Source organism: Xenopus tropicalis, chromosome 9 (genome assembly GCF_000004195.4).
Source record: "Xenopus tropicalis strain Nigerian chromosome 9, UCB_Xtro_10.0, whole genome shotgun sequence".
NCBI lineage: Eukaryota > Metazoa > Chordata > Amphibia > Anura > Pipidae > Xenopus > Xenopus tropicalis.
In genome coordinates this window covers 57,266,749-57,279,739 of record NC_030685.2, presented here as the reverse complement: position 1 = coordinate 57,279,739, position 12,991 = coordinate 57,266,749, and the positions used below count along the sequence as shown (strand labels likewise).

The 12,991-nt window shown below is 39.9% G+C and overlaps 1 protein-coding gene across 1 annotated transcript in view; it reads left to right on the top strand.

The window, feature by feature from the left end:
- erbb4 (erb-b2 receptor tyrosine kinase 4) overlaps window positions 1–12,991 on the top strand; it is a 501,591-nt gene that overhangs the window by 280,476 nt on the left and 208,124 nt on the right. Inside the window, exon 3 of the mRNA XM_031892892.1 lies at window positions 1,389–1,575. Coding sequence (XP_031748752.1) covers window positions 1,389–1,575 — 187 coding nt within the window. The remainder of the gene's footprint in view (window positions 1–1,388; window positions 1,576–12,991) is intronic.

Genomic DNA, 12,991 nt, shown 5'->3' with positions numbered 1-12,991 from the left:
AAGTAGCCATTCAAAGAGAAGATTTCTATAAATCGGATGAGTATAATGGGGAGTTAAAGCTATAGGAAGCACTGTTAGAAACTCTTAATTATTTGCTGGACATAAAATCTTTCACAGGGGGAAGGTCTAAACTGCTCTGTGAATGAATAGAGGGAAAAGGGAGAGGAAAGGAATAAAAAGCCAGATGGTTGGGAAAATTGAGCTTTACATAGCATGTAAACTATGTAGTTAAATACAAAAAAAAAAACAAATAGATACAAATACAATAAATATATATCACACATCTAATGTAATTAAGAAGCCAGTAGCAACATAGTAGATATAATAGAACCAACCATAAAAATGGAAGATGTGGCAGTGCTCATTTTGTAAACAGAACGTACAATAACAATGAAAGAGAAAAAATAATAAAAACAAGTAATATACAGGCAGGATTGTTTTTGCCTTCAATAAGGATTATTATATGTTGGTTGGAATCAAATACAAGGTACAGTTTTATTATTACATTAAAATTGAGTCTATGGGAGATGACCATCATGTAATTCAGAGTTTTCTGGATAATGGGTTTCCAAATAATGGATTCCATACCTGAAGATAAAGCATCATATGTAGTAATATCCACCAGTATTATAGTTTATTAACGATAAGTGAATCTGTTCCGTTTTGCCAACTGTGACTTTTTTGATGCAACCGCAACTTTTTCCTCATTTGGCAAATTTTTGTGCCCGTTTTGTGAAAAATCTGCCAATGGTGAAATGCAGAAAGGTGTTTAATAGTTTCAAAAGCAATATATTCTAATTAATTTAAGTACGTCTTGTGCTTGCATGATTTGCATTCCATTTCATAATATAAAACAGCATTCCTTTATGCATTCTTTCATGTTTTATGGTGCAAAATTTAGCTCAGAGCAAAGAGACATGGTAGGTTAAATAACCCTATTAATGAAAAGCTCCTTAGCATATAGAGCATTGTTGCCTAGACTTGCCTTTGACTGACTTACCTATGGCTTCAGCATAAAAAATATGGGACATGCTATTTTTCTTTATTAAGGGGGTCTTTAATTTGGTTTTATCAAAATGATAGCATTGTAATGCAGGGCAGTATATCTTACTATGTCCTTCAGAAGAAAGAACCACTAAGGTCTGTACAATTTCTGCTCCGTTTACATATATTGATAGAGCACTGTAGTTAAGCATTACTATCATATAATTTATAGTTTTGTTCAGGTTTGGTCAGGTGTGCTCATTAGTAAATCTGTAGATAAAATGTTATACTGACATTATGTGATGATGTTATGTGATTGTATTATTGGTTGCATTGTTGATGGAAATGATTCTAAAATTCAATGCTGCTGACTAATCATAGACTTCTCTTTTTTCCCAACACAGTCAATACGAGAAGTGACTGGCTATGTCCTTGTGGCCCTCAACCAGTTTGATTACCTTCCACTAGAGAATCTCCGCATCATCCGTGGAATTAAACTGTACGAGGACCGCTATGCCCTGGCCATCTTTTTGAACTACCGCAAAGATGGGAATTACGGACTGAGAGAACTGGGTCTAAGGAACTTGACAGGTGAGTGTGAGCAACTAAAAAGTGGTGGCAAGACAACAATATACAACTCCCAATATGTTGAATAATTGCTTATTGGTAACGGCTGTGATATCCACTTAAGCCAGAGAAAAATGTCAATTAGGTGCAAACCTACATAATAACGGCACCCCTTATGCACTATGAACAAAAAAGGAATGAGGATGGATGGCTATGAATGGCTTCATAAAATTATTCCTCTTGCTTTAGTCACCACTTTAAGTACGAATGGGAAATGTTGCTAAAACAGGCATTACGGGTCTTTTGTTTTTAAATACTTAGGTGTTTAATTACTGTGGGTTGGGAGTGTGAGCCCTTATGAATTAGCTACACCCATCTGTGCTTACTCAATAAATATCATTTTCTAGGCAAATATTTGAAGAGAACGGTGAGATGATATATACAGCTGTTACTTGTCAGAGGGGAATGAAATGTCAAAAATACAGTGTGATCTGAGCAGCAAGTTGGGATGCATTACTGAGAAAGCAGCCAGAATGACTTCAAGGCTGCAGCACTGGCTGTACAAGGCACTCACTGGGAGGCAACTAGGTTTAGTTTAATTGTAATACTCATTGGGAAACAGTATTTCTTAGTAAGAGTTTTAGCAATTCTTAGTGAGAATCATTACATCATCACAATAGGTTTAAGACTTTGCAAAGAAATATGGGGGTCAGTCTGAGGCTGTTATATGCAGTAGGAGGCAGTCACAATCAGTTTAATGCTGTACTAGCATCAGGTTCTTTTTTGGCTCTTCTATTCATCTGGCAGCTGGGAGACTCACTTTGAGGCCTAACATTTGCTGGAAGCCAGTCAGGATCAGTTTGAGGCTGTAACATTTATTGCAATGCAGCTGGCATTTGTTTGTGTCTGTATTACTAATTAGGAGGCAGTCTTGTTATTGTAGGCTGTAGCATTCACTGGGAAGCAGATAGGGTCAGTTTCAAGCTTTCATATTTGGAGGGAGGCAGACAGGACCATTTTAATGTTGTACAAATTAACAGGAAGAAGGTCAAGTGTCAGTTTTTCCTGCGACATTTAGAAAAGCCTGGAGTATCTTTAGCATTTACTAGGAGGTGTTATATTTACTGATAGGATTTCAAAAACAGTTTAAGGTACATTCTCTGGGAGGCAGTCAGATTCTGTTGAGGCTATAACACTCACTCAGAAGCAGCTCAGATCAGTTTTAAGCTATAGCATTCATGGGGAGCCAGTCATGGTCATCTTGAAATCTTCTGAGACTGAGGAAATCACCAGGAGGCAGTGAGGATTTCTCTGTAGCAGTAACATCAATAGTGCCCTAACCTTCCATAGGGGATTTATAGTTTTTGTATATCATAGTATTATTAATATTATCTTTTATTCATAAAGCGCAAACATGTTCCGCATTGCTTTACAGAAAGTGTTCATCATTAACATCAGTCTGTGCTTTTGTCCATTTGTCAGGTTCTTCATCTGGACATTTGGCCAGTGGACTGGGGGGGGGGTGAATTTTGGTTGTAGGTTGTAATTATTGGCTGGCATGTCGGTCTGAGTTATGTTAATTCTTTCTTGTGAAGTTTTTAATGTAGGCTGACCTACAGTTTTAAGCCATCAATCTTATGATTAGTCTGCAGCTAAAGGTGGCCATACACGCACCGATATTATCGTACGAAACCTCGTTTCGTACGATAATCGGTGCGTGTATGGCATGTCAGCGAGCCGACCGATATCGCAGGAAGCTGCTGATATCGGTCGACTCGCCGATCGGCCAGGTTAGAAAATTTTGATCGGGCGCCATAGAAGGCGCCTGACCAAAATTCTCCCTTCAGAGCTGAATCGGCAGAAGGAGGTAGAAATCCTATTGTTTCTACCTCCTTACCTGCCGATTCAGCCCTGAATGGTGTGTGGCGGATCTGACGATGTTTCGTGCGACCGACGGTCGTACGAAACATCGTGAGATCGCCACGTGTATGGCCAGCTTAAGACTAAGAGCATAAAGGCCAGGACTACCACATCAAGAAAACTTGATAGCACAATTTTGTCCTTCAGCAGTAACATTGACTGTAATGTGGTTAAAAAGTTCTACAGATTGATATTCTAATATTTGCAGGGAGATTTTACACTTAGTACCTGGTAGCTCCAAAGATTTTATTGGATATTTTGTACTTGACTGCATGGGACAGTCAGGAATGTGAGTGTTTAATGTGTTTGAAAAGCTAAGATGTGATTGGCTGCTCTGGGTTACTAAATCTGGAGAAAACTGTCTATATATGTGTTTGTATCTTTTCCAAAGTAAGAGATAATAAGTACTCTCAGGGTAACTTCAAGCAGGTAAACTGTGTTTTAGTCACAGCAGAGTTGCTTTTCAATAAAATATATTTTATTTGCATAGAATTTAGGCAACAATGAAATAAAAGATAATTCTTCTGAAACCAGAATCAAAGTGTCTTCTGGCAATAAGTATGCATATATATAGGAAACCTGCTCCTTGATACTGCCTCAGTCTTTTTCAGGGCAGAGTATTCCATAAAAAAGTACAGATACTCAACCTTTTTTCCCAGGTGATGACTTAATAAGTTGAGCACCTTCACTGGCTTTATCAGACTGAGTGAACACAGCCCCTGTTATTCTCCACATGTGCTGTGTCTCATAAAGCATTCTGGGAAAGACATAACTACCCTCTATGGTTTTTACAGTCACTGTGCCACAGTATGTACATACAGTATATGGGTGTGCGTATGAATATATTTTAGCAGTGTGCCGCCAGCTGCACTAATTATATAGGCTTTATTGGGGTTTAGATCAGTGAGCCCACAATAAATACACAGATACATGTTAGACGAGAAAAACTGCAGGCTCTTGTTAGTGTTTATCTCAGAACCCTTATTATTCCGTTTTGCTGGCAAAATCCTCTAAACGATAAACCAGTTGGTGTGAATCTTTGCCAATTACTGGGGCCTTGAAGTTTTCTTGTAGATTATCTGCAAACCAAGGAGACTACAGGGGGTTCAGCTAACTGCCTGTCGCAGCCTGTGGGAAGGGAGCCCTAAGCCTGCTTTACTCATCCCAATTTAATGGAGATCTTAAGATCACTGTCACTTTGTTTACCTCACATCGCAGGTCAACAAGGGACATGCAGGCAGGACTAGAATCCTAGCAGCAAACCAAAACACATCTTAGAATGTTCTTTTATTACTTTCATGCATTAGAGGTTTAAGCAGAGGTTTAAGCAGTAGTGCTGAGCGGACAGCAGTGACCTATACATTAAGTAACAGTTAAGGGCTGTAGTTAAAGTAGGTTTGTTGGGTTACGAAGTGCATGACTTAGGGCTTATTAGTTTGAATTTACCAGTAAGTACATTGCTGGCTATATGTGAGGCACATAAGCAACACACCCCACTCTGTGCCATAATTCAGTGAAGAAATAAAAATAGTATAAAAGTTGGTTTACAATTTTTGATTGATAGAGCCTTTGGGTGCAGAAAATAAGCTTTAATATGGCATTAATACATAGAAGGGGGTTCTCTTCTGTATGCCTCATGTGAGACCTCATGTGGAGATATATTTTAAGTTTTATGTTTCCATTTAAAGTTTTGCTGGCCCCCATTTTAGCTACATCAAGCCTACATATGTTTAAAAATATGATCAAAACAGTTACACTGTCAGCAAATAAGCATTAACCCAGATTATAACGTAATTGGCCTATAGGAGAAGGAACAGGGCTGGAACTAGGGGTAGGCAAAGGAGGCACATGCATAGGGCACAAAGGTAGGGGGCACTAGGAATTTACCTCTTCTGTCTGTCTACCCTTAGTCCTGCATACACCACCCACTCCCCTCAGCTGCTTGGCACTCCCCTCCCCGTTCATCCCCCCATGTGTACGTGCAATGAGGGGGCACCCAGATGGCTTGACCCAGCACTGAGAACAGTTAAAATCACTAGGGGTTCCCAATTCTTAGGCACCCTTAGTGGTTACAATAGCTTACCTGATACCCTTGGCTCCAATAAACAGAAAACTAGGCCAACCTGGGGAACTTCTGTATTAGCACAACGGAGCGGCCTTCTACCTCGTCTTCTTTCTTGTTTTGCCTTGGGCCAGTGCAATTAAAGATAGGATCTAGATTGATAGCTCTTTTGGGCAGGGGCCCTTATTGGTTAGTGGTTGCTTTGTATGTAATTCTATATATTCAAAGTATAAACCCATTTACTGTACAGCAATGCAGAATATGTTGGCACATTATAAATACATGTAAGAAGAAGAATTATAATAGGAAAAGGTGGTGAATGCCATTAATGAATAGGCACTTAGAAGAAGTTACAAAGTAAGATCAAACTCTAATGAAGCTTAATTGCCACACTTGCAAGAGAATAAGCAGATTTTGTACAATAGGTTTTATCTACCCATTCTGAATATCTTTGTTTATGATTGCTGTTAGTCCAGATATGATTCTGTGTTTATTTTCAAGTATCTCATAGCAATCCCCTCTGTTATCTTCATTTGACTTCATATGAAAGAGAGGAGAAATAAATAGTATATTGTTCAATTTGGGAGTTACCCTCATGAACTGGGAGGGATGCGAGGGTGAGCCAGGTCTCTGTACTCATGAACTGCTGGCTCAGCTCCCACCATTGTACAAAAGGAAAATTATCTTGTGCTGCTAGTTACGATGTTACAGGCCTCTTCTCATTGTCAGAGGTGCAGTCTCTTACAGCCAGTAATTGGCTTGTGTCTGTTTGATAACTGTTCAGTAAATGCATCCTATGTAATAAGAGATGCCTGGGATCCAAGCTCTCTGTCGCTGACTGGTGGAGTTTATAGAAATCCCAGGAGCTGAGAAGGTACAGCATCATCAGACATTAAGAGATTAAAGTGCTGTCCAGATTAATAGCAACAACATTCTGCAGGCGAAAACAAAGTCACAAATCTTAATTAATGATGTCAATTTTTGGAAGCTTTGCACGGTCCAAGATGTAATACATTTCCTAAATACTTTAAGGTAAACCATGCAGAAAAGTGTATCAAACTGTGAAATATTTTATTACACCTGATAAAGCAATGGCCTGTCATTGTGAGGTTGTTTACAACAGACTTCAATACTGCATTTTTCTGTCTAAGTTTGGAGGCATGGTTTTCTTTACAAAAACACAACTAAAGGGAGACTGAAATATATTTGTTGGCTTGGCTTCAAAAGGGTACAAACGGAACTGCTGTGGTCTAGTTCCACCATACCTGCTTAAACAACCACCCCCCTACCCCAATCAAATAAACATAGCACGAAACTGCACAGCCCAAAATCCATAAATTTATACAGGTCCAGTTGCTCCTGCAGAGATGACTCCTCTTGCTTATGCCAATAGTGACAAATATTTACTGATTTACTACATTTTTACACATTGCCTTTGGGCATGGTAATTAGCCTCACACGTTATTTTTATCAAAATACAGTAGCAATTAGTTTAACACCCATTTCTGCTTCCTGATTTGCTAAGCTATGCAGATTATATCTACTTTCCTAGTATCCAAACCAGTAGTAGGTAGGTAGTTGGAAAATAGCTGAGTTACCTCTTCCATCATTCACATTGGTCAGACTGGAGCTAAATTGTCCATGCCCTGGGCAAGGAGTTAAGGGTGTCTAGATTCAAGATGTGTAGTGTTAGTGCTATTTATTTTACGGAAATGTCAAAATTCCAGAGTTACTTGGGGCACAGGTGTGTTTTACATACACTACAATATACTGTTTAGCTTATTCCCAGCAAAGATTGAGACAGGCAAATAATTTACATTATATTTGGAATTAATATCTCCTTTCTGTCCACCAGATAAGTACCGTATATACTCAAGTATAAGCCGGTCTGAATATAAGCCAAGGTACCAAATTTTACCTAAGAAAACTGTAAAAACTTATTGACTCGAGTATAAGCCTAGGGAACAATCACAGAAACATAAATCAAAATGCTATCCCAATGCAGTGCTAGGGCCATCAGGGTGCTCCAATTATGGGCTTCATGGCTAAAGGTGCCCCAAGAAACAAAACTATACATTTTGAAGGTGACAAAAAGAGACAGGGCTTGTGAAGGTGTGGGGTAGGTTTGGGTGGATCTCCCCCCCCTCACTGGCATTCGGCGTGCCCCCCTCACCCGCACGTGCACGCATGGGCAGGGTGGCAGCCATTGGGTGACATTTAATCTCATTCTCATGGCAGTGTCAAGCAACCAATGTGGTCTAATGGCAATTTGCTTCCCATGTGTGAATTTTGTTAGCAGCGTCTCTTGGTGTTTGCTGAAGGGGCTGCTGGGCAAAGATTACTGTAGGTCACCCCTGCAGAGCCAAACATGTTCCCGGCCCACCCAAATGTATATACATAGAATAACAGCGTGTATTAGCCATCTATTTGATTGTTTTACTTTGCTGATTAGGGAACACGTCTGTTCATTGGGAAAGAGGAATGTTAGAATTCATTCGGGGAGCACAGCGCAACCACACCCCCCACCCCAGGCGTACACTGGGGCGGTTGCATATGCGTGCGTGTGAACGGGCAAGTACATGCAGGGGGGGGTTGCAGAGAGCGCGCACAACATAGAATTATGCATCAGAAACACAAGCGGAACATCATCATTAGAGCTTCACTCCGACGTGCGTGCTCGGGCGACGCCGGGGGGGGGGTGTGTGTGTGCGGCGCATGCTCAGACAATGGATTCGCTCATAACACAGGTAATCCAGCAGTGCCCTCCTACTTGACTCTAGTATAAGCCGAGGATTCCTTTTTTAGCACATTTTGAGTTCTGGAAAACTCGGCTTATACTCGAGTATATACGGTAATCATTTAGCAGACATCCAGAACCATCTGAACCTTCCTGCAAATTCAAGACTTTTTATTTTGGCTTTTTATGGGGATCCTGCACCTACTTTAACTGCAGTAACCTCTGAACCCCCATAACTTTGTTCTTGCATCAGCCTCATAGTTTTTGTTGTGCTGAACAGTTTATGGGGTCCCAGTATTTAAGAATGAGGCCCGCTGCTCAGTTTCAGTGTGCAAGTGAATTTTTCCAATGTTTTGGGGGCCCTAAAACATTTTGTTATGGGCCAGTAAATTCTAGTTAGGCCACCATAAACAAATACTAGTGGATCAAAAACCTGGGGAAAAATGTATTAGCAATATTGCCAAACCTTTTACTGATAAGGCACTTCTTTGCATTTAGTATTTATAAAACATATACCCCAGATAGTCTTCTTCATGAATAATCAGCATTTTCAGCATTTTAGATAAGAAAATTAAATTCAGTATGACGAAACAATGGGAATACCTTGGACACAAGAGGACGCTGCATTCCTCATTCCTTTTGTCATGGTATGTTTGTACAGCTCGTGTAATGTGTATAGAATGTCTCACATTTAAATTCAGAAGGCATTAATGGAGAGTGAAGAGGATCAAAGCTACAATATTAGTACTTGTTTAAGCATTTCATCTCCTCTCCCTACTATTAGAGAAAACTGCATCTCAGAAACGTGATACAAAGGCACAAGGAAAATATCTCTTTTTCTGAAGCCTGCCAGTATATTGATAACAGCCTCCCTCCCCTAGAATTGGTGAAAAAGATATTGCGTAAGTGGAAGATGTGCCTCGAATCTATTGTGCTCTGAAGAATCAATGGGCGAAGGAAATATCTGAATTTCATTAGCGTTGAAAAAACATAATTTCTCAATTAGCTGAATCTCCATGACTTGTACAAGGACTTATATCAGATGCTTTAATTGCACAGAAAATGCTTATCACCTAGAATTTGACAAGCAGTGGCGTAGCCTCACGTTATAATTGTTTAACCCCATCAGTGAAGATACTGCCATGGCAAAATATTTAGAATATTCAGAATGATTTAGCCTTACTCACAAAGGGCCCCAGGACCTTTCTGCTAAAAAAAAAACAAAAAAACGGGCAAAATTTTAAATTGTTTCTGAGCAAGTCTTCCTTTGTGTTTAGTCTCCAAAAATTTAAATGGGTTCTATGGTAGGTTATAACTTTGATTTTAAATTATGTTGCTTTTTCTGTTCAGGTGGTTGCTGGAGAATTAAGTCTAGCAACCTGCTGATGGTTTAGAGAGAAAGATACAAATCAGAAAAGGTAAATAATAAAGCCACACACAAAATTTAGACTATTGTAGAATGTCAGTGCCCTCAGTATACTAATGGGGAAATGTTATATATGTCGCTAACAGAAAAAATGGTTGCAATCGGACAAAATTTTGCATTTGTTCGCCAGAAAAATAAAGATATTGTCAGCAAACAATTCTCCCTTGTCACGGGCGACCCCTGAAATGCCAGTGGGATGGCATACGTGGCGCAGCGATTTGCCGAAATCGGTGAAGTTGCCTTGAGAGGAAACTTCGGCGATTTCGGCGCCGCGTATGCCATCCCACAGGTGATTTACATTCCAGCCGGTGGGATGGCATTTCGGGGAGATTAGTCTGCCACGGCCCTAACAGTTAACAGAATACCCATTTAATTCTACCGGGCCTAGGGGCGGTGTGTTTAAAGTAAATAAAGCAGTCAGGGTTCTGTTTGTTCCCTGTTTTGTTTTAATGGCACTACAGTGTTATTAAAGAAGGACTAAAGCCTAAAGATGACTGTTGGTAGAAATGCTTTATTTTATATGCTGAGCTTTCTGTACCAGCCGAGAGGCTTCAGTGTCTGGACAAATATGTGCTTAGTGCCTCCCCCCCCCCAGCATTAACACTAAAGATCTATGCCTACAAAGTTGTCTACAGCACTTCCATCTTCTGACCTTGTCACGCACCCTAAAATTGCGCTACTGCAGGTGACAAAACGTCCCTAGTTTGCTTCCCACTACAAGCATTGTAGGGGCATTGTAGGTGCAAAAACAAACGTGTTGCTTCCGCTTTCCGAAGCAGCCCCAAGTTGCCTCACAAGAAAACATTGGCCTACTTTGTGATACATTTTCCAGCACTTCACTTTACTTCCAGTGGGAAGGAAACTAGGGATGTTTTGTCATCCGTGGTAGCACAGATTTACTGCTTGCAACAAAATGTCCTGTGTGCCCTTGCCCTAGAGCAGGGGGGGCCAGACTTTCTTCATCCGCGATCGACCGGGGAATGTGGAATGCACAAGTGCGGTGTGAATGCGTATGTATGCAATGCAGAGTACGTACGCATTCATGCAGCACTTCCGCATCCCCAGCTTCGTTGTGGTCCACCAGAAATCCATGGGGGATCTACTGGTGGACCGTGATCGACGTTTTGGACACCCCTGCCCTAGAGTCTCAGTGGCTCTGCACATGCTCAGTGTGCTCTCTCTAATTAAAGCCTAAGCAGAAAGTAAGGTTACAATGGACAGAAGCTGGTACTATAGCTATAATTATACAAGTATGGAATCCATTATCCAGAAACCTGTAAACCAGAAATAACATATTTATAACATATTTCCTTTTTCTCTGTAATAACAAAACGGTACCTTGTATATGATCCCAACTAAGATATAATTAATCATAATTAGAGGCAAAACAACCCTATTGGGTTTATTTAGTGTTTCAATGGTTTATATAAAGACCCCTTATCTGGAACACCACATGCCCTGATCTTTCTGCATAACAGGTCCCCAGGTCCCATACCTGTACTTCCAAAGAAAATGCGCTGGCACAATGTGGCAATTCAAAGCAGGGAGACCCCCTGCGTGTTTATTTAGTGCAAGTACAAAAGTAACATTTTGGGGCACACCCTTTCGTCCTTCGTACCGAGCACCAGGAGATACATTTCAGGAAAGGCCAGGGTGTGCGGGTGCATATTCTTGTATAACTGATACCTCTATTACCATGTTCTGCCATGTAATATGAACTAAATTCATTACTAATATTATAAAAGAAATAATGGACTGCCTATCGTAAATTAGAAGAAAATTAAAACTTAAGGACTTCCATGACCATATGAAAGCACAAGGCTGCAGGATGAATGCTTTTATAGAGGTCATGGAACTCTGAAATTTTTTTTAATATTTTAATATTTTACAACAGGGGGTGCATCATTTTTTTTAATACACACATTTCAGTGATTCATGTGACAATAGCAGATGTAAAATGATGATATCACTAATGATTCCATATATCAATATCAGTTTCAATATAATTTGGCTCTTGTGTAATATATATATATATATTTGGGAGTTGGTCAGTTCTTAGTTTCGGTACATGACAGCAGCCTGCTTGGAATCAGCAGAAAGGAAGATGAACAGGGGGACATATTTGAAGGTACAGATATTCACTGCTAAGGGCTGTGGTGGCCTTAGGCTGGTACATTTGTAGCATTTCTAACCAATTATATTCTGAATTTAAGTTCTCCTTTAAATGATACATACATATTGCTATAGTGCTTGTCCAGATAAACATTAATAGGAGATGATATTTTAGCAGGCCCTGGGCAAACGCCTGGTTTGCCTCAATAATTGACACAACCCTGCTTATCTTGTCAGCAAGTCATTCAGTGAAGAAGTCCTTTAGTATCCTCGTATGCTGGGCATCGACTGGAATGCTGTGTTGCTGTGTTAAGCTAGTGTGCATTTGCAATAGCAATGGAACAGGCATCAGTTTAAATCAGAATAGCACATGTTGTGTTGTGTGGCCGCAGGACATTCTAAATCTAGTGTGTATTATGCCAGACAGCTGAAATGAAACATGGAAGCTAAGGCGTCATGCTTCAAACTGCTGGTGTTTGCTCAGCAATTCAGCCAAAGATGTTCCTGCCGGGTTACTGTACCCAGGATTCATATATAAGAACAATTCATCGTGTTTGCAGACTCTGCTGAATACATTGATAGGAAACACAAGGCTTGCAATAGAAGATAGCATTAGGCTAGATGGCTTATTATTAATAACTACTAACTATTGCTGACTGGTTGAAGCTGACTGCCAGTGGGCTATATGTTAACCTACCCCAATGAGGATTGTTTATAAGGGAAAACAAAAGCCCCATATAAAATTGCTTCTGCATTTCTTATCAGCCAATGGGACTACTACATTTGACCAGCTTAGAGGACATTATTATTATTATTATTATAGCATGACTAATACGAGAGTGGAAGTGTCTCAGGGCAATACTACAATCACTGACAATGCCCCATAACATTGTTCGACTACAATGCTAAAACACTAAACTACAGTTATTTTCATTAAATTGTATGTGTAAACTCATCTTTCATTATCTGCATGCTGTCTTTAATACATAGGATTTGGAGCTGCCATATTTCCTTGACATAACTATGTTTCTTTCCATTGGCTTCAGCATTTTGGTTAATCTATGACCCTAGCTATTCATTTCATTGTGGAGAATGGCCTGCTTTAAGGTTTATAACTAAATGTCCATAGTTAGAATTATCTGACTCAAACATTATCCACTTAATACTAAACTGTAATTATTTT